Raw genomic sequence first — 21,715 nt, forward strand, 5'->3', positions numbered from 1 at the left:
GCCTTCATGCCGTCCTGGGGGCCCCTCAAGGTCGTGCTCCTCCTCTAATGCTGACGTCACATATTCCGATATGACGTTCAAGTGAAAGTGGATGACGTTTTGAAATTATTGTTTTTCCTCCTTCGTTGCCAAAATTATGACATTTATGATAACGTCTTGCTTTCATGCGCATTCACACTATTTTGTAAGTTATAGAAGATTGAATGATAGAAAGTGAGGAGCATCGGAGCTAAGGGATGTTTTCAATGTTGTTACATTAGAGATACGTTTTCAGTATTACATTACTAGTATTGGAATTATATTGAAGATAGCTGACGTCCTTTAACACTTCCGCGTCTCGTTTCACAATCCAAGAGATACTGTAACAAGTATTCTGCATCATCAATTGGAGAAGCAGCATGTAAACTCGCCAAGTCATCTCCGTGGCCTTTGTTGATATTGCATACAAGAACCATAGTTTGAATATTAAGACTAGGTGCAGTTTGTTTAGAGAGAGAGAGAGAGAGAGAGAGAGAGAGAGAGAGAGAGAGAGAGAGAGACGCGCAATATTAATGAAGCTCTGGACCACTTAATGATGTAAATAGCTTTAATAGTCTCCTTCCCCGTAGGACTTACTATATGGGATTTAATGGAAGTTGAAATGCAGCCTGAGTTTCCGATGATGGCCTGTGTAATTCTTTTGAACGATTTTGGCCGTGGCAGTTAATCGTCTCTCTCTCTCTCTCTTTCTCTCTCTGCTCAGCCTCCTTTGCATGTGAGAAAACTCCGCACTATGCCGCAGGTGCCAAGTCATTACTATAGTTAAAATGTTTACCGGTAACATTTCCTCATCCCCTCCCAATGTACACTTGCTATAAGCCAATGCACACATGGTGAACTTTAACGTGCAGGGGAGAATTGTATTAAACTCCTATTCAACACAAATGCATCACCCACCTTCCTGTAATCGCTAAGCCATGCCATATATATATATATATATATATTAATCGTATACTTATTACGAACTTAACTTATAGTGGCAAATTGTACTAAACTTATATTCACCACTAATGCGTCACCCACCTCGTACTCACAAAGCCACACCACAAAGTACTCATTCACGCATAGCCTTTGTAAGAAGAGGTGATTCACTATAAGGATATTCAGTCTATCGAACCACCTCGCACAGTAGCCCTCCTCAGACGGCCTTGTAGCTGCGTAGCGGCGTCCCCAGGCTCCCTGGGTACTCGATGACCTTTGTACTCTAAATTGAGGTTGAGGCTGGGGGGAAGGGCAAGGGTAAAGGTCCACCCTGCTAACTTGTCTGTCCAAGCCCCCACGTCTGTGAAATCTTCAAGTCAACCCCATGTGTAGAAGGGAAGTATACAAACTGTTGAAATTAAAGAATTCCTAGATTCGTATCCATTGTTTGGCAGGAGCACACGTCTTCTGGATTACACCGCTACGCTTTCAGAACTTGCATACTGATCGGGTGGTAGGCTTGGATTATGCAGCACGTCATAATTTTGTGATGGGATTTACTGATGTGAAACTTGTCATTTCTGAACGTGTACTTGCTTAATTTATCTTCAGTTTATCCATATACCTTCATCCTTGGTTGATGCAGTGAATGAGAGAAAGGTAAGGTTGGGTAGAGGGGCTGTGGAAACAATGGGACAAATCTGAGCGCAATTTCAAAATGTTTTCTTGCAGGGTCCCGGTCGTGTAGCCTTGAATTGCATGCGTGTTTGTATCCACGGTCTTGATCACGTGCTGGACTCGTGATCCCCCGGCTGTTACCTCCCGGAGAGAGGAGAGCTTGGATTCGAGACCTTTCACATGTCCAGTCCTCGTACTCACTGAGGGCAGTAAATGCTTCCAATAGTAACTTGACCTGGGGTGCGAACCTCCGTCTGTATGACAAGTCTTGGTGACAAGAACTACCGCTGTGTATGCTAAGGAGGGAATGCGACGAAGAGAACAGTGGGCATGCTCAACACTGGCTGATGCCTGGCAACTAACAAGGACATCTGCGGGTAATTTTTTTCACGTTTTCCTTAACACACGGATGTGACAGGTCCTTAACACTACGGAGGTGACGAACTTGCCTGACCTGCGCAAAAGACGTGGTGAAAGTATATTGTCATTGTTTACACTGCGTCTGGATTGTTGCTGCTTGACTGAAAATGGCTTCGCAGAACATCTTGTATTCGAGATACTAATGGTATAATAAGAGAACAACGCAGTTATTTGAAGGTGACATTGTGCCCCGCCATTGTATTGAGCTCCTTGTTTGTTAATTCGAACGAGTTTAGTGTACCACCCAAGGAAAGTAAGCTAAATAATGGCGGTAATGGCGTTTGTGAGTAACGCCATTACCGCGGACCTGTACTTGAAAAGCTGCAACACACACACACAATCTCTCTCTCTCTCTCTCTCTCTCTCTCTCTCTCTCTCTCTCTCTCTCTCTCTCTCTCTCTCTCTCTCTCTCTCTCTCTCTCTCTCTCTCTCTTCATATAACCCACACTATAGCTTACGGGAGACACACATGGTCGCCAGACATGAGGTTGCTTTATGATTCATGAAATGGAGCTGTGAAACATTATTGGCTTTGATTTATAGTTCTGCCTTGGTGATCTGGCTTTAATTCACGGACATTGTTTCAGATGTATTTTTTTTTTAAGCGTCAGCGCTGCCAAGACAAGATGAAAGAAAGGGCTGGCATTCATGAGCGATGGTGAGTGATGAGATAAAATGACATAAGGAGACCCAACATGCCTCCTTCCACGTGAGCGCCATAGAATCACACGTCAGCACTTGTAGGGTGCCCAACACGCCCCTCTCCACGTGGGCGCCATCCATTTAACTCCTCGATACGCTGCATAGACAGGAGAAAGTGGTGGGCTGGGGGGCGTGTGGCCTAGAGACTTGAAAGGTCGTCGGGGGAAAAAAAAATAAGTGACAGGTGTTGTGGATGGCAACACTGTCCAAGGAAAAGGGACGGAAGGCATCTAGCCCCACTCACACGGCCGTCCACGTGACCCTGTGTAAGGGACCTACCCTCCGGTGGCCGGCGGGGAAAGCTGATGGGCCAAGATGGCGTTCCCGTGAAGATTGTAGGGGAATATTTGGGTAAATGAAGTAGATGTGGTGTTTTTTTTATTTTAAACCTTCAATAATTTTGATCGTGGCGTTAATCCTTGACGACAAACTTACTTACTGCCTGTATCCACTTGTTTTTCCTCGAGTACATTCTGATTCTGCCTGGCCGCAAGATCACACATACACGGCTCTATTCCAATACCTGTTCTCTGCTTAGCGAACCGAAGTAACAGAGAGATAGGAGACAAGCCCTAATTGTCTCTCAGCTGCCAAATCCAGGGCCTCTGATAGCACCTAGAACCGTCAGCGTCGCTGACTGCACATCGACCTCATGGTGCTGTTGCTGTTATGATTGTGGTGGAGAATTGTGACGTGCGTGGTATAATAACCTTGTACTTCCTGCACCCACCTCCGTCTCTGCTTAGCGCATAACGTGTTGCTTGGTGAGGAAGGAGGGTTGGTTTGGCATGCGGCAGGTTGATGGTGGTGGCGACTGTTACCCCACTGTTCCCCCCAAGTTCCTTACACCTTGCAGTTCTTGTGTTTTTGTGCCGATATGCAAGTTCATTGTCTCCTGTGTCGAGTTGTTGCATCCTGTTGCGACTCTGTATCCAGTATCCTCCTCCCCTTCCCTCCTTTTACCCTCCAGTTCGCATCTCTCCCTCCCCTCCCTTAACACCCTCGACCTCGTTATAGAGACCCTGCCATCTGTGTATCTGGTTTTCACCGGCTTGTGTCGTTGTGCTGGGGTTGGTGGGGGGCATCATCATTTTTCCCCCGTCTTGAGAGGTGACGGGATGCTTGCCATATCAGTACCGCTGTGTTTTGGCTGATCTTAGTTACTAGGTTTTGCGTGTGAATATATTCTATTTGGATATGACAATCCTGAACATCTGCATGGCGATATAAATTAGTGTTGACCGTGAAAAGTTCAGATGTGGAGTATTTTAAATGTATTGTACACGTCTGGTCTCGGACGCCTCCCTTTAAGGCGGATGACAGGCCTGAATGTACCTGAATGTACGTAAATGGCTAGATGAAAGTTGTCCCACCCTAGTAGTGGCCTTGGGTCAACGTTCTCCTTTATGACCACAGAGGTAGTGCTTGTTGCTGCTGCATGGCTCCCTGTTACGAACCTAACCGGGCATTTATGTATTTGGTTATTGTAGGAAACGTGCCTCAACACGTTGGGTATTACGCTCACCACGGGCGCTACATGTCACTAACTTGACCTATGTTTGCTCGGTGATAAATGCGCCTTGTGAGAATAGTAATGCATTTATACCACCATCCCGGCCACTTACTACCCCAAGTAAGGCGCAGTTAACTCGAGCAGGGAGGGAGAGTGAGAGATGCGAGGGGTCAAGTCCAACAGGAGCAGAGCAAATGGGCCGCTGCGTTGCTGGGTCGTCGGTTGCCGCTATTGATCCCAGTGTAGCGGGCCGCCTGCTGCTGCCTGCCCGTTTCGTCCTTTCTTCGCCTAATGCGCACATCCGTTTAAACGCATATCGGCAGGGAAGCCTCTACTATCTTGGTCCTTAGGGAACACGAGATAACGAGATAAGGGTGGAAGTAATGAAGGCACTTGTAGATTACCAATGTTATCTTAAGGAATTGAGGATTTGTACTATAGAGGTTTTGAAAATTTAAAGGCATGGCAAATCTCTAGACTAGACTGATATAACACTTGAAAGCTACACAAATCCAACCGGAAGCGGTGATTATAAACTATAGGAGCTTCGCAATATGTTACGTTAGATCAGGCGAGCAACCTTTACCACACATCTGCATCGCATAACCCACCAGTTTGTGGCCCCGCTAGTTACCTACTGCTACATTAATAGATGTTGCATACATTGTACATGAAGCAGAGGGATAAGGGAATGCATTGTTAATGTAGTCTTTTTAATTCCTTCACAGGTTTTACTGCCTGCACTGCAACCAATCCCATTTGGTTCATCAAGACACGGCTCCAGCTCGACCATAGTTTATATGGCCGTGGTACCTCGGCTCTGGAATGCATACAGAAGACCTACCGTCAACAGGTGGGTGTGCAGGACCAAGGCTGGGATAGCCCTATTACTATTACAACTTTCTTATTTCTTCCTTATTACAAGTTTTGTGGTTGTGACAAAACATAATTAGAAATAGAAAATCTGTAGTGTTTAGTTAGTTATGCAACCTTTGCTTATCTGGAATCTGATGTGCTTTTTGCCTGTCAGCCAGCTAACCTTTCAGTGTCTCGTCGTATTGCATTTTCCCTCCTGTGCTTGGTTCTGTCGTTTGACTGCCCTCCCATGAGAACCAAAGGCAGGGATGAATATTATGTGCACAGCTGATTACATTACTTTTATGAGCAGCAACATCAGTTGTAATAAACCTTAGCTTACAATGATATGGCTGCAGTAGGTGATGTAGGCAGATTTTTCACCTGTGCCTTAGATATTAATATCAGTAGAGGGAAAGGATATTACCTGTTACAGTTGGGATTGTGTGATTAATATTCCTCTGCACATAACTTTTTGTAGTGATATGCTAAAGCCTATCTGAGAGACACACACACACACACACACACACACACACACACACACACACACACACACACACACACACACACACACACACACACACACACACACAAAAGAAAATATAAAGTGTCATCAGATTCCAGTAATGACAAAAAGTTAGATCCACGCTGATATTCTTTGTCTTGCCTTCTTCCCTACAGTGCTCGGCACACATTGCTTCAGCACAGATCCAAAACACTCATTGGTATATTTCTACATAGCATCTCTGCAGCTGTACAGCCGCTATATACCATGTGATGGTCACGTGATATTTATGCCACATAGTTTTTAAAAATAAGTATGAATAGTCACAAAACCATGACAGTATAATACTGAGCAAGGTAGATGGTTTATAGGACATTGTCTCACCCAAGTCTTGTCTTCCAGGGTATTGGTGGGTTTTACCGAGGAATTACGGCCTCGTACTATGGCATCTCAGAAACGGTGATCCACTTCGTTGTGTATGAATCCATCAAAGCCCAGCTGATGGCATACAGGTAGGTGGGTGGTGCAGTGGTCAGGTCTTCACGGCTTATGTTGAATGCAGGATGGATTAATTATAACAAGGAGTGGACCATATAATGTTTAAAATGACCATTTCAGGCAAGGCAACCCCAATGATCGATCTGCACGAGACTTCCTGGAATTCATGCTTGCTGGTGCAACTTCAAAGACCTTTGCATCCTCTCTCTGCTATCCTCATGGTAAATATACAGTGGCCAAAATACAGTGACTAGCCACAAACACTAGAAATTTTTGGGGAATATTCATGTTTTTTATTTTTTATTTTTTTTTATTTATACAGTTTTATTAATATGGTCAATTCTGTTTTCTGTGAATCAGATTCTTTCCCTTCCACTCAAACTCTGGTGTTCTTCTGAATTAGCACTGTGAAGTGCAGCATATTAGCTAGTAGTATGTACATCACCTAGATTTGCAAGTGCTATAAACAGGATCCAAGTAGAAGTGTAACTTGTGGATATAATTGTATGAAAAATTTAAATTTCGGAATTTATTTTCTCTAACACTAGAGCATTTCTTTGTATGTTAAGGTTTTATTCAAATTGTGTACATTGCAAAAAAGTGTACAGGATTGTAGGCCAGTGGAACGAACAGCTTGGGATTACTTCTTGGCACATGCCCCTCAACCTTCATGAAATTGTTATATTTACCAATTTTTTTTATTTCCAGAAGTCGCAAGAACAAGGATGAGGGAAGAAGGCAGCAGATATCGTGGATTTTGGCAGACTCTTGGGCTTGTTCTGCGTGAAGAAGGCTGGCATGGCCTCTATAGAGGTCTTGCAACGCAGCTGGTGCGACAGATTCCGAACACAGCCATCATGATGGCAACCTATGAGGGCGTTGTCTATGTCCTTACCAGGTAAGTAATGAATGTGTTGGGAAGGCTGGATGGTGAGAAATTGAAATGCCATGAACAACTGTAAAACATTTTGCTCAGACTTTAGTCCTTAATGTATGAAACTAGCCAAACACCCAAAATGCTAGAGTAATAAGGTATCTGTGTGTGTGTGTGTGTGTGTATATATTATATAAATAATTTATTTATTTATTTAGATTTTTTCTTCTGTATATGCTTACAGTTCCTCATTTTCAGGCATTTTGGTGTGGCTGCAAATGAATTCTACGATGATGACTTTGATGATGATGATGACGGGTCTTCACTGTAGGTCCTTCCACAGTGGTGCTAGGGAAAGTCCCATATTCAGGGTTCCTAGATGCAAGGTGTAGATGAGTGTTGCTCAACACGTCTCCCAAGGTTGTAGCGAGCCATTTTACCAAAGTGAACATGTTGCTGATGTTCATGCTATTCAAACTGGTTACTTAATGTAACACAAGGTATTGCGTAGACATTTCATGAATGTATCAATTGCCAGGATCATTGTAAAGAATAATAGAACATTTTTCTCGCTACATATCACTACTCATTCTAAATTCTTACTCTAATTGAAGTCCTGTTTAAGATAGATGAGTTGTAATGGTTTTGTCTTCCACTGCTCTCATGGCTCAGTGTAGAGGTGGTGATGGTGCTAGTGGTGACAGGACCTATCACTGTCCCCTCTCATTAAACATTTGGCTTAATATTTATAGATCTTTGAATTAATGATTTATGTCTCATTACTTTGTGGAATTTTGATATGTACACAACAGTAATTAAAACTTTGATATCTATTTTAGTTAACAAGGTTCTGGAATTTTCAGCAGAATAATAAAATTCTTCATTCATTGGGCTCACACTTTGAAATTGTCAGAATAAGTAAATAAGCAAATGTTGCATTTCATGCTTATTGCAATGGCAAAAAAGTGTTAGTTTTCTCTGTGGTCATGTACATCAGTATTTTGCAGCAAATATCATGTAGGATTGAACTTAGTAATGCAGTACCAATACTGGAGGAGCTTCATAAAAAAAAATAACATGTCAAGATAGGTCATGTGCCTTTACATTAAGACTGTACTGCTATCTAATAGTTGGAAATCTATTACAGCATTTCATGAAATGTAAGTACTATTCATAATTATTAAACATGTTTTTCTTTACCATTGAAATGTTTAAACATGGATCTTTCAAGGTTGTTTTGCATTTATTTATAATTTTTAATTACATTTTCCCATGGGCTCCCGTCATATTTGGAGAGGCAAATAAACTCATCTGTAATTCCTTAGCTGTATCTTCTTAGTGTAGGTTTGAAGCAGTTATACTGCAGAATATTGTGGCTGCTACTATGTACGCATATATTCACACAGTCTGTGCGCTGTTGTGTTCTAGTCGCACACATTTAGACATGTGGCTGTGAGTGTTATTTAAGGTGTGATGGCTTTGAAAACTGCAGGGTGATTTAGTGATAGTAATACAAGAATAACAGTTGCTGATCAGTATTGAGAGGTTTCCCAAATGCCTGGCTTACCATAGTGTTGTCATGAGAGGCATTAATGATGGATGTCTTATTACATATTGATCAGTAACTTTTGTTACCATAGTTGATATTCTTGAACATGTGTATCATAGGTTGTGATGGGTATTTCCAAAAAAATATTGTGCATGTTTGTTTTTAAGATGTTTGTTTCATTGTACTTAAAAAGCTGTGTCAGGTTTCCATCTTTGTTGACCAGTCATACTAAATTTCTTTAAGTGTTGTGGCACAAAAATTCAACTGCACTTTTTTATAATTTTTTTTATTCAGTTCCTCTTATTGTTCATTAAATTTGTGTGCTGTTGAGATTAAATGTATATATTATAAATATGTATGTATATGTATGTAGTTAAGAATAAGTTGAAATAGGCAGTTGTCAAAACGGACAGCCTTGCATGTACATATTAAACATTAGTGAGGGAATTTCTGGGTAATGTATGGAAAGCCAGACTAAGGGAAAACATTGAATAGAAATAGTATTGATACAGGCGTCTGACAAAGCATATTTTCTAAACACTGTCTAAAAATCTGCCATGTGAGAAAGTGATATACAGTTTACCTTCTTATTGCTGTACAAAAGCTTAATTACATTTAACTGCCAAGCCTACCTAAATACACATTAGTGTGTATGTATATGGAATCTAGTTCACTGTGGCCACTGAAATGTTCTTGATAAGAGGACACTCAGTAATCAGTAGGATTCTCATCTTCCTCTCCTTTCAGAAAGGAAAAAGCTTGCTTCATTTATTTTGTCTTCCTTGGAACATTTGTTGCTCAACCTGTTTGTCTGATTCAATTACTTTGATAAATTTATTGAATTTTGTTGTCTCAAAGGCAATACAAGTTCGTCCTCAAAAGATAACCAGAATCTACTTTTCATTAATGGCCATCAGAAGCCAAAGTTTCTTGCCGTCTGAGCCATCTGAATAAATGGGAGACGTTTTATCCCTTGAAGTAATCAGGTAATGGAAATTTCTCCTAAGGGCAAGTGAAGCTAATGTTTGCCTTCGCTTTTGAGGGGATGCTTCTCTAATGCACAGACGAATGCATCTTGTAAAGGTGTACAGACTCTTAGAGGAGAGCATGAATCATGGTGTTATTTGAGGATTCCATGCAATAGCAACCCGTGGCCCAGCATTTGGCATCACAAAGTAGCTTGTCAAGCAGATTGCGTGAATTTATTTGTTGTAGATTCGTACTGTCTCATTATTACAGAGAAATGGAATTGCAAGATTTCACACATGTCATGAGTGTAATGGATGCAGCTTTTGTGGTGGTGGTGGTAATGAGGATGATTTCTTAGATTATGTGAAACTTGTCATTGACTGTCTGTTCAAAAGGGATGTTAACTTTTATGAGTAATAGTTCAGTGGTTTAGTGTCTGCAGCTAAAAAGAAAATGCCATATCAGGTAGTCAGCTTTGTTAATGAAGTCCTAGATTTAATGTGACAAACTGGTGAATATTCCATCAGTTAACTAGGCATCATTTAAAATACTATGAATTAGCTACTAAGAAGAGCCATAGCTAACTATCTATAGCTTTTCACTTCAGCCAACATTAACATATTCAAGACTTGTATCATTTCCTATCTAGGTAGTTTTTTAATGATACAATACTCATATTTTCAGTGTTTACGTAAATTATTTATTCAGGCAGTTATTATGAAAAGTGTGCTGCAGAGGACTATCCTCTGTTTTGCTCAATAGAAGTTACTTAGTGTATTTGTTTTAGATATGTCAGTTGTCTTTATATGTCCAGAGCTCACTGTCCATAAGTCTGCTTGATGAGCTGTAGCATCTTCAATAATTGGGATTTGGCAAGGTATGTAATTTAATCAAAGTTTTGAAAACCCAATGTGGTATATGCACTGTTTGCATATCTTGTGTGGAGAAGTTAATCCCTCCCTCCACAACCTTTTTGTTTGCAGTTAATATTGCATTTCTTGCAAAATTGTGAAAGTGATGCCAGGATGCAACAGCTTATAACAAATTAATAGTGCATATTTCAGCCTTAAACTGATCCTAAACAAGAGGCCTTTTATTTTTTTATTACAAACACTAGAGAAGTTAATCTAGGTAATTCTTGACAATAACCTGATTGATTGTAATGCTACTTTAGCAATGAACCATCAAGTATAAGTGATATTAACAAAATTTACTTGGAGAATTGGTTCTGCTTAGCCACACAGGTGGTCTGTTCCCTTAAGTGTATTGGTCTTCTTGACTCAAGTGATGCTCATCTTTAGTCAAGGTCAAATGAGAAATGCAGCAAAATTGTTGGTAATTTGTATGCAATAAAGTCTCATTGCTGCAGGTGCCATGTTGCTGTATGATACAAAACTTGGTGGATGTCAGTTCGTCTCTCTCTCTCTCTCTCTCTCTCTCTCTCTCTCTCTCTCTCTCTCTCTCTCTCTCTCTCTCTCTCTCTCTCTCTCTCTCTCTCTCTCTCTCTCTCTCTCTCTCTCTCTCTCTCTCTCTCTCTCTCTCTCTCTCTCTCTCTCTCTCTCTCTCTCTCTCTCTCTCTCTCTCCTTCCATTTGCATGTTACAACATTCACTGTACTGTACAGTGAAAGTGCGTGCACTCCTGTAATTCAGAGTGTAACTTGCATGATGGCTCTTGACATGAAGTGTTTTTATCATTTTGTTACTTTTATCAACCTGTAACTGAGTGTTGTTATCCCAAATCTTTATTCCCTTTTAATGCAAAATTCTGTTTAAAATTTTTTGTATTTGTCAGAGGTAAGTTTTGTCGCATTGGTTTGGTTGGTATCCATCCCTTTTAATGCAAAATTCTGTTTAAAATTTTTTGTATTTGTCAGAGGTAAGTTTTGGTTGGTATCCAGTATTTACTGCTTTCAAGTGTTGTGTTCAGTTTAATGCTTTGTTTTTACTGGGCTGAAGGAGCAGTGAGCTGGGCACTACTATTGTCAGATATATATATATATCTATATATATATATATATATATATAATCAAATTTGTACCTGAATTTTTTTTTAGTGTTATGCAAACAACTTTGTAGATAGATGGTTATATATTTGTTGATATTTAGCTTTGTAAACAAACTACATTAAATAAATCAAGGATAAATTTTGAGATGTCTTGTATTGTTCCTCTCATAGTTGAAACCTTTTAAACTCTTTAATTTTGGGAAGACTGCTTAAGATCCTTGGGATTTATATCAATACTTGTATACCAGACTGACTTCCTCCCTGAAGGAGAGGAGTGCATAGATGTCTGCAAGCCTTCACCTATACAATAAATTTTGCAAGTAATAGTGCAAAGGAAACAAGACCATCTATTTATTTATTTTGTATTTATTTTTTTCTGGGAAACAAAGTAACTGGATAAAAAATGTAACTTTAAAACAATTGTGTGGACTATGGTCATGGTATGGTGCCACTATGGGCTTCCATTGGGGCTGTACTTGTATTGTGCCAAGGTGCATACCTAAGTCTTAAATCTGAATTTGATGATAGAGAAGACAGTACAGTACTGCGAGGCATCTATGAGCCCACCAGTAACTAAGGAAATGTTGAGTAAAGATGTAGCATTAATTTTTTTTGAGATCTAAACCTTCATAATTCTTTGCTGTAAGTGAACTGAAGGTTACTTTCTGCAGCTTTCTCCAACCAGATGCTGTATGAATATTTGTGGACTTTGGCAGAGTACTAGTCTCTCCTACAAATTTACGCAAAGTATACAGAATGTTTGTATAAATAACTCCACCCTAAATAAGAAATTATGTATGACTCCAGTTTTGATCAGATAGTTGGCAGAATGCACACCTTAACACCTATGTATATGATGTTCTGCAAACATGAATGGTGAACCCAATATTACTTAGTACCGTGTATCTAAGCACTTGATGCGCCTCGAAAGACGAAGGTTTAGATGTGACAACAGCTAGAGGAAGACGGACTACTTTTAATCAGTGAGGAAAGGTCATGTGAAAATAATACAGAAGAATGGGGAAAGTTGAGCAGAACACCAATGAAAGTAAGCAGCAAATCTTTCTTTGTAGAAAGAGGTACAAGGTTCCGAAACCCAGCGCAGAATTTCAAAGAAATGAAGGACTGAAGCATGGTAGGTTTAGTATTATATCCATTGTTATAGACCAGTGGTTCTCAGCCTTGTTTGCCCCATGCACTCCTTTCACTATATGTCAGAATGTCATCCCCCCCCCCACTCCTTTCCATGATTGTCTGCATCAAAAAGTGCACTCCAAATAATGTGCATATAATAGTGAAAATCCTTGTGTTGAACGGTTTGATAGGCTGCTTGCACCAGATAACCGATGCATACTGAATTTTATGCCACCCTGAGGAGCTCAAAGACAATAAAAAGATAAACATTCTAACAGGTTGAGTCTGCCAATCAATGGTCCCAATTCCCCTTACCCTCTGGGGGGGGGGAATTCTCTCTCTCTCTCTCTCTCTCTCTCTCTCTCTCTCTCTCTCTCTCTCTCTCTCTCTCTCTCTCTCTCTCTCGCAAGATCATAAAACATCAATTTAAAGCACACAGGAGAGGATGTGCATGTGTACACAGAAGCAAAAGAAAACTAGGAAATTGTTGGCGGATTAAAGCTAGAAAAGAAAGAAAATCAAACCAAATAAGAATAAGACTGCAGAAACCCACTTGACCTTTCTCAAAAAGGGAGCTAATCAAGGAGGAATCAGATTATTTAACAGCCTCGAGATCCTATAAGGAAAGTAAAATAGGCCTCGTTTGTGTTATATATATACATGTTTAGTCAATAATGTCTCTGTTTATATGATTTTTTGAAATATTTTTTTTAGGAACGATAAATTATAGAGAACAATAATATAGATTAATAAATTCAAGTATATCATATCAAAATTTATAACAATATAATCTTTAAGATGTAAACTTATTGTTTAATGATCACATGAAAGATAGATTAGCTATAAAATAAGAAAAGTATATGAGGGACTATGTATGTATATAAAATATCACCATATACCCAGCATCATTTATATATAACAGTTTTATTTCTAGAAAAAAATAGAGAATAAAATTAAACATAATATTACTAAGGCTTAAAAGTCCATGAAAACTTAAATTTCTAAAAGTAATTTCACAAAAGAACCATCCTACCAGTCCTTCCTTCCGCTCCCCACCATACCGCAGTGTGAGTGTTTGCCCCGACTCATATTCAGCATTAGTTATCTGTGTCATCTTATAGTATATAACCTCCCAAGGGGCGTGGTATTAGTTGTGGTGGTCTCCTCAGGTAGGCTTGTGGTTATAAATGCGACTGGCCGCATTGGTTAGGAGAAATGAGGCCAATAGTTATGGTGACTGATGTAAACAAACCCTCTCAGGTGATGTGGGTTAACTATATTCCTGCTTACTGTGATATTTCATGGCCACGACTAATTTTTTTTCACTATTCAGAAGTCATGTTTTGTGATGAATTACCTCTTACAATACACAGGTGGCATATGGAAGGGTTGTAAGGTAACTGAAACTATTGGTGCTGCTCGTGTTTTTGGTATACTTTGGTATTGAGTGTTCTCGTGTTTCTTTGCCTTGGTCGCTACGGTTGTGTTGGTGATTCCCCGCTCTTGCTTGGTGGTGCAGTGTGGTGATGTGTGGGTGTGGGGACGAGGTGGTGGTGGTGTCAACCCGGAGGACTAGCCGGGTGTAGGGGTGTTATGCAGTGTAGGGGGTTTACTGTGTAGTGTACGGATATTTAAGTATTTATTAAATGTAACGGTATATGTTGAGGATTATATGGGTATTTCTTGTAATATCTTGTACGTATAGGGTTATTTGTTTGGGTAGGCAAGCTTAGGCTAGGTTGCATCCTCGTACCTGAATGCCGGCCAACTCAGCCCATGACCAAGGCTGATTGCAAACCACTGCATGCATAGCTACTTGGCCCATTGCATGTTCAACACAGAGAAGCACTTGCCAGAAATTACAATATAATTTAATCTATTCCCTTCAAGCACACAATGCATATTTACACAGTACAGTAAACATTGTGCTCCTCCCAGAGCTTAACAAGTTGACCACTATGTTTTATGTGTTTGATATGTTGTCTTCTCTGTTCCTTCCCACCTGAGAGGAGACGCACGTGCAGAATTACTAGTTTGGCCTCATCACTGAGTAATGTTATGAGCAAGTTATGCCGACCTTCCAAACTGTTATTTGTATGGATGCTTCTACCTAATACACACCATACACTGGGAGACCAAATGGCAGAATGTATCCAGGTCTTTTTTTATGTGGTTTTGAAGACTTGTGAGGGTCAGAAAGCTGTTTGCTTTTCTGTCAAGTCTTATGAAGAGTTCTTCAGTATGGTCTGCAGGAGCATAAGGCAATGCCAGGACGTTCCTGAGATATTCATGCATTCCAACATCATTTGTGTAAGCTACTCGTAGGCCTAATTCTTAATTTTTCCGCCACACTGCCTGCCCCCAAAGAAAGCTGCGTCCTTAAATAATAACATCTGACAGGATTTTGGGAATCGCATTCCAAGTGCTTGCCTCAAAATCATTAGTAATTTCCTTTACTTTCAATTCCCCACTAAGATTTTGTCTTTGTAAAATCCTTTTTTGTAATCTACGTCTTTTCCCAGGCATGAGTACAAACAGCACTGGTATTTGTTTCAAATTCTTAATTCTTTGTACAAATGTATGAACACTGAAAAAGTTGAGTTAGGGGGTGTTAGACCATTTTATAAGTTACATCAGCATACCAGTGTTTGGCCTTGCTTAGTAGGGATAGTTGTTGTTCTGTCACAAATAGCAGATGTCTGCCACCAACAGAAATGTCATACCTCGGTAAATTTTTCATGTGATGTCTACATTACTATAGTGTTTTAACTCCTGGAAGAACGTTTGGGCATTGGCCAAATAGGGGAACTCCCTGCGCTGCATTGCCATGCCCCTCCAATTATTGGTTTAACATCTTGGTGGAAAGAACAGGCAACCATCCATCCTCATAGCTGTGGTAGTTCACTGTTGCTGTCAGCCTTAGAGTCTTTCAGGAGAGTGTGCTGGTCTGGAGCATAGTGAGAGGCTGGCCTACTGTATGCTGTGTAGCTTGGGAGGTTCATCTGGCAGAGACTACAGGAAGTTGTCAAGTTTGCTGATGCTTTCTTCTTATGACATAACATATTTGTCGTTCTGTGCCATCAATGTTGGTTTTCCACATATTACTCCGAGGGTTGTCTCTCCCTCCCTCACACTTCACACCAGACGATTTCTTCTACTTAATGTTGCACAAGGAGGTTCACTTAATCTTCATCTGTCCTCAAGTTCCTGTGAGTTAGGATTGTGACTCCTGGTGCATTGTGCTTCTGTCAACTGTCAACTGCCAACTGGACTAGGAAGAGCAGTGGGCCAAGGACTCGGGGAGGCTATAATTTCCAGGGGCACAACTTCCCTTGGTCACTCAAATATTAATCAAAATTACCTGATGTAGATGGGGCCTCTCCTCCCCTTTATCTCTTGGAGGATTTCTGCATTCACTGGACAACAATGATGTAACATTGCAGTAATGACAACAATGATGTACCATTGTAGTAATGTTTATCACATTTTAATACCCTGTAACACACAGAACTACAGTTTTACCAATCACTTGCAGCTGATTTTTCTTGGGAATAACTTAACGCAGGGGAATGTAGAGGTTCATTTATGGTCTGTCTTTGAATAGTACATTTGTTATAGTCTCTACTCTTGATACAGTGAAGAAAGCATGTAGTACATGTAACATGGGAAGTTAACAACAGTTTATCATTGCAGCATGGTGAAGGTCTACAAACCAGGCCGGGTGGTGATCTTGCTGACTGGCAAGCAGGCTGGCAAGAAAGCCATTGTCATCAAGAGTAATGATGAGGGCACACAGGACCGCCCCTATGAGCACGGCCTGGTGGCAGGCATTGAGCGCTACCCTCGCAAGGTGACCAAGAGCATGAGCAAGAAGAAGATTGCGCGCCGCTCTAAGATCAAGCCATTTGTCAGGGTAAGGCTGCTTGCTTGGTTGTTTGTGGTGATTAAAATATATAGAGGCCAGAAATAAAGGTGATTGTACTTTATGATTAATCTCTAGGAGTGTTGAAAGTAGGTGTCCTGAAATAGTATTTGTAATTAGTCAGATTGCATCAAGACTATGCAGTGCACCTTTGGTCCCCTTATTATGGAGGACATATGGGTTATGACAGGAGATTGAAGCTTTTAAATTTATACTTGAGTAGATTAATAAGGGATCTTCTGATGGAGGTATTTAAGTAACATAAGATAACAATTTTAGAATTAGCAATTAGGACAGGACTTGGAATAGCAAGTTTAGGCTTTTACAAAATTAGAGATTGGAAGAAAATGTTTCTCAAATAGGGTGGTATATGACTGGAATAGATAAATTAATCAAGTTATTGGTGTTCAATCAATACATAGCTTTAAAAGGATACTACATAGATGACTTGATTAGAAAGACAGAAGGACCAGTAGCTTTGTGGGAATAATATCAACATGTACTACAGTAAAGGGAGACAATAGTCACAGTTTGTGTACCTGCCCTACCTGCCCTATCTTTAAGTCTTTAAATAGTATTTTTCATATTATTAAAGTTGTTTTTTGTTTAACAGATCGTGAATTTGAAGCACGTGATGCCCACCCGTTATACTGCAACTGACATTGTCTTTGACAAAGTAGAGATCAACAAGGAGATCTTGAAGGATCCTGCCCGTAGGAAGAAGGCGCGCAGGATGGTCAAGGCCAAACTAGAAGAAAGGTGTGTGTATTACATAAAACTGTTCACTGAAATTTATTAATAGTATTTCATCTGGCATTTCATCTGTTAACTGAAATTTCTTGTGTTTCATCAATTTATGAAGCCAACTTTCCCAACACAATGACATTACTGACTCCATATATTTCAATGCTTGTACTCCCTCCCTACATACATACACCAGTCTTCTCATTCTGTTCTCAGTTATCCTTTCCTACATACTCATCTCATTTCGTTCTCACTTATCTCATACTCTTGTGTTCAATCCTCCCTTTCACTGGCAGTTTTTACTTTGCATCCATCATAATCATACCAAAGTTGCTATAATTTTGCCACTAGGTAGACCTGTAACATTATTATACGTGCAAATAGAATGTTGTACTAGTAAATAATGATTTTGGTCCGTATATTTGGAGATGTCAGATTCAAGAGCCCAGTCTTCAGATTGCTAAATTACTATGCTGGACTTGGTGTGATGTAGTAGTCTTTTTTTTTTTGTGTGTGTGTGTGTGTGTGGTTTGATTCTCCTAGGATGCTGTGATTGATTTAATCATTTTTTTCTTTGACTAATCTATTTTAACAGAAGTATCTTTGTTTTGTGTGTTGGGTTTATCAAAACACTTAGTTTTCATCATTTATTAGTTAAATAAGGATCCTTTTGCATAACTTTAGGCAAGAAACCAGTATAGATAGACAATTTACCACTAGTACTTGAAGTAATGATTTATTCTGTTGTGAATTTCTTATTCAGTTGACTTTTCCAAGTTATGAAACTATACAGTATCTTTGAAACAATTGGTATGAGATGTAATAATTTACCAGTAAGCAGTAGCTGAGCAAAGACAGGAACCTTGGTTACTGAACGTCCTTTTTTAAACAAATCGGTTTTCGAATAAAATTTTGAACTCCTTATCACTTGTGGTATTACAATTCAGTTCTAGAACAAAGTTAAATACTAAGACAGCAAAAGCTACTGTTTACTAATTTGTAGTTTCTATAAATATTTACTTCATTTTTATATATACAGTGTAAGACAGTAGTAATTCAATCTTTGAAAAAGCTAAATGTGATCCTGTTGAAAACAGTTTTTGGTGTTCAGGAGTAATCCCAAGCCACTTGTGGCTCTCTCGATGACCTCCAACGCCATCACTATTGGACACCTCCATTTTTCCAATAGCTTTTTTTCTGCAGCAATATGTCAAATTGTTATGAACACCATTTTAGTATTCATAACTGTCTCCCTCTTTAAGGCTTCCCTCACCATCTAAACAGTATCTTTTGATGGGTTCATTGTCTCTAAGTTCATTTAATACATCCTTTCTAGATAAATAATTTGCGAGTTGGAGATGTGAAGCTGCCATCTTGGCTGTAGGAGCATCTGCCATAAACTGCTGAGACAGGGTAGACTGATGTCTGGGAATGGATTAATCTGTTTTCTATTGATTCCTTTGGGGAAGTTAGTTTCGGATTTTGAATGGTATTCAGGAATGAATTCAGGAATGAATTAAGTTCTAGAACTGAGGTTCCACAATGTATGAGTAATAATACTGTAAAAAAAAAAAGCTGTGTAGCATATCAGAGCTGGTGATCAGTCGGTAATTAATTACTTGTAAGCACACATCATTGTCTGCAAAGTTAATCCACTGTCTGGGTAAGAGTTTCTGACAAACTGGACAGATCATGAACCTTGCCTCTCCTCTCCCACTTGTTGCTTGTTCCTAAATTCCACATGGCCATTGACAGTACTGGTTTATGGCCTTACTTTCCTCATCTATTGGTTGTAATTTACATTTCTAACACCAACTGTTTCAAAAGATATACGTTACTGTAATGTTCCATAACTTTAGGAAATCACATGAATATAATTTCATTAAATACATTCATCAAAATATATCTGCAGCTACACACCACAGATCTCGGTACCCTACCTGCTGCTTCCTCAACATGTTGAAATTCCAGGCTACAGCAGGTCCAATTGGTTGGTGGTGTGATGCACTACAAGGGGTTTCCTTTATCCTGCAAAATATTTATCTCATAAAGGGAGTTGTCACCACTGTTTTTGAAGATGCTTGTCAAAATTGATCAGTGGCTACATTGTGAGACATGGCTTCTTTAATGTAGTGACAGGACATAAGCCCTGGTCTACTGGAGTTATTCTTATTTACACCATGGCTGGTGCTAAGCAAAACAGTGTAAGATGAGTAGTGTTTGAATTACAGTGCGTTTCTTGTTGGTTGAAATAGTTCTATGCAACTTGCATCTTTAATGAGGGATGAAGCTAAGTTACCTATATTTATCATCTACAGCCTGTGGAGGCTTGTTGGTAATTTTAGTGCCAGGCTCATCACTTGAAATGGCTGCATACCATTATTGGTTTCAACTGATACATCACATATCTTCACGATATGATTTGCACAAACCAGTGCATAGATGAGTGATCTGCCATCCTGTATTTACATCCTGTCACTACTGCTCACTTTTAATATTGTTAAACACTAAGGAAAGCTTAATAATTTATAAATGTTTATTGTCAAATACTAAAAAGCTCAAATTATATTTACCCATTGACAAGGGAGTTCTCTGATTGGTAAATGTGGAACAGTAGAGCATCACACGGCCAACTTGTCGACTTCTGCTGCAAGATCAAATAACAGAATAATCATCTAAGCTAGGCTCATCCCTCACATATATATTATTTGCTTACACTTTAGTTTAATTGATTTTTAGCTGTTAATATTGTGCAGTGTATTATAACCAATTTATTTTTGATAAAGAGGATAACGTTTATATTTATTTTTCAGGTACAAGTCTGGTAAGAACAGGTGGCTTTTCCAAAAGCTTCGCTTCTAAATAAAACACGGATTAGTACTTGTTTTTTTTTTATTCTTTCCAGCAATGTTGATTAGCTTGCTTGGGTTTGAAACTAAAATGTTGAGATTATTTGTACTAGTTTCTTCCATGTTAGCTGGGAACAGGTAGTGTGAGTTGTGATCTCATGATATTGTAGTAATAGCTTGCAAGAACTTGCATCAAATTTTAGCTTCAATGACAGATATATGGAAGAGACCTACAAGCAGTCATGGAAACAATCTATCTGACTATCCAAACTCCAGAAACTATCTACATGTGCTACAGGCCCTACAGAATTCAGGAAAGCAGATTCAAGTAATAGGCACAAGCATCTAGTTCCTATGTTATGTGGATTTAGACTTTTCCTTTATATTACTGATGACCATTATTAAATTTAGTTATTTATTCAAAATGGAAAGCAAATTTATCTACTTTTAGGTGTTACGCTATGGCGATGACCGCTTACCTTTAAAGGGTTCTATCTTGTCTGATGGAATAGCCACCCATGTTCTTCCTATGGGTGCCACACAATATTTACGTGCCATCTGCAACTCCATAAATGCCTCGTTAATTTATCAGGACTGAAAATAATCTTAAAACATACCAGGACTGAAAATAATCTTAAAACATACCAGGACTGAAAATAATCTTAAAGCATACCAGGACTGAAAATAATCTTAAAACATACCATGTGGTCAGGAGAACTTAATATCATTCATCTGGCTTCCATCTCTTGGGAGTTCTTTGAAATTGAGCTGCTATGTTGACCACATGATAAATGAACTCCATGTTTGACTCCTTTCTCCATGAACAATTAGTGTAGGAGTCCCTTTGGTTTCCTCCATCTAGAGATGCATCTTGCAACCTGAAAAAAAACAAAACTTTGTAGAAAGCCAAAACCAAAACTTGAGTCTATTTGCAGTATGGTATCAATGTTCTAGAACTGACCACTGAATGACATTCTAGAAACTGATATGTAGAAGCAGGGGTAAAACAATGTCCTTGAAATGCAGTGATTACAATATGACACTTTTTGGCAATATTTGAGACTAAATGCCTAGTTTTATTATTCAATAGGTACAGGTATTAAAGAGTAACCATTATGTGTCAACTGCAGTAATATAAACATGGTAAGTGCATAATATGCAAGAATTTGGCACGGAGGCAGAAAGAGCGCAGCAGGTTCTGGGGTCTCCACAAAGACAGGTGACGCTAACAAAGAATAACGATGTTGGATCGAAATATGCTAGTTTACTCTGCCTGAATAAGTTTATGGGAGCTTACCCGAAAGACACGGAAATAGTGAAGGTGAGGTTCATCAGTAGCAAGGAACACTTACCACATGGGGAAAGGTGTGTATCACCATGTTACGAATTCATATGGTAGTACATGGTGGAGTAAACATTATATACAACCTTTGTAGACCCTGGAAATAAAAAAATAAATAAAAAAATAAATAAAAAAGGACTGCTATTAATATTTATGCATTTTCTAGGGAGGCAAACATGTATAGGTGGAAGAAAA

General features: G+C 39.3%; 2 protein-coding genes and 1 long non-coding RNA gene across 13 annotated transcripts in view; 2 read left to right on the plus strand and 1 right to left on the minus strand.

Annotated features, from left to right (window-relative positions):
• Window positions 1-11,669, plus strand: part of LOC135114144 (solute carrier family 25 member 36-A-like) — a 30,642-nt gene extending 18,973 nt beyond the window's left edge. For 2 of the 3 annotated variants that reach the window (XM_064029881.1, XM_064029880.1), the window contains exons 4-8: window positions 5,002-5,126; window positions 6,036-6,145; window positions 6,252-6,352; window positions 6,840-7,029; window positions 7,264-11,669. In XM_064029881.1, coding sequence (XP_063885951.1) covers window positions 5,002-5,126; window positions 6,036-6,145; window positions 6,252-6,352; window positions 6,840-7,029; window positions 7,264-7,336 — 599 coding nt within the window. In that variant the 3' untranslated portion in view covers window positions 7,337-11,669. Of the gene's footprint in view, window positions 1-5,001; window positions 5,127-6,035; window positions 6,146-6,251; window positions 6,353-6,839; window positions 7,034-7,263 lie in introns of those variants that run through there. The other variant, XM_064029882.1, reaches the window with a different exon arrangement.
• A 1,937-nt stretch (window positions 11,670-13,606) lies between these two features.
• LOC135114149 (large ribosomal subunit protein eL27-like) lies at window positions 13,607-20,209 on the plus strand. Of its 2 annotated transcripts, none has more exons than XM_064029898.1 (4): window positions 13,607-13,730; window positions 16,357-16,576; window positions 17,199-17,344; window positions 20,143-20,209. In XM_064029898.1, exons 2-4 carry the CDS (start codon window positions 16,358-16,360, stop codon window positions 20,189-20,191), a joined length of 414 nt encoding a protein of 137 aa, XP_063885968.1. In that variant the 5' UTR covers window positions 13,607-13,730; window position 16,357; the 3' UTR covers window positions 20,192-20,209. The 2 variants fall into 2 exon arrangements, with proteins under 2 accessions (XP_063885968.1, XP_063885969.1); XM_064029899.1 differs by having other exon boundaries at window positions 13,723-13,832.
• Window positions 18,615-21,715, minus strand: part of LOC135114151 (uncharacterized) — an 81,536-nt gene continuing 78,435 nt past the window's right edge. For 6 of the 8 annotated variants that reach the window (XR_010275275.1, XR_010275273.1, XR_010275274.1 and 3 more), the window contains one exon: window positions 18,615-21,617. This is a non-coding gene — a long non-coding RNA (uncharacterized LOC135114151). The remainder of the gene's footprint in view (window positions 21,618-21,715) is intronic. The other 2 variants (XR_010275276.1, XR_010275272.1) reach the window with 2 other exon arrangements.

The sequence above is a fragment of the Scylla paramamosain genome, chromosome 27, assembly GCF_035594125.1.
Source record: "Scylla paramamosain isolate STU-SP2022 chromosome 27, ASM3559412v1, whole genome shotgun sequence".
Classification (NCBI taxonomy): domain Eukaryota; kingdom Metazoa; phylum Arthropoda; class Malacostraca; order Decapoda; family Portunidae; genus Scylla; species Scylla paramamosain.

Bases quoted from the DNA above. Each gene is read 5' to 3' on its own strand.
- LOC135114149 (XM_064029898.1), top strand. From the start codon at position 16,358: ATGGTGAAGGTCTACAAACCAGGCCGGGTGGTGATCTTGCTGACTGGC. The intron at 16,577-17,198 runs GTAAGGCTGCTT...TTTGTTTAACAG, and splicing joins AGATCAAGCCATTTGTCAGG to ATCGTGAATTTGAAGCACGT. The intron at 17,345-20,142 runs GTGTGTGTATTA...TTTATTTTTCAG, and splicing joins AAGGCCAAACTAGAAGAAAG to GTACAAGTCTGGTAAGAACA.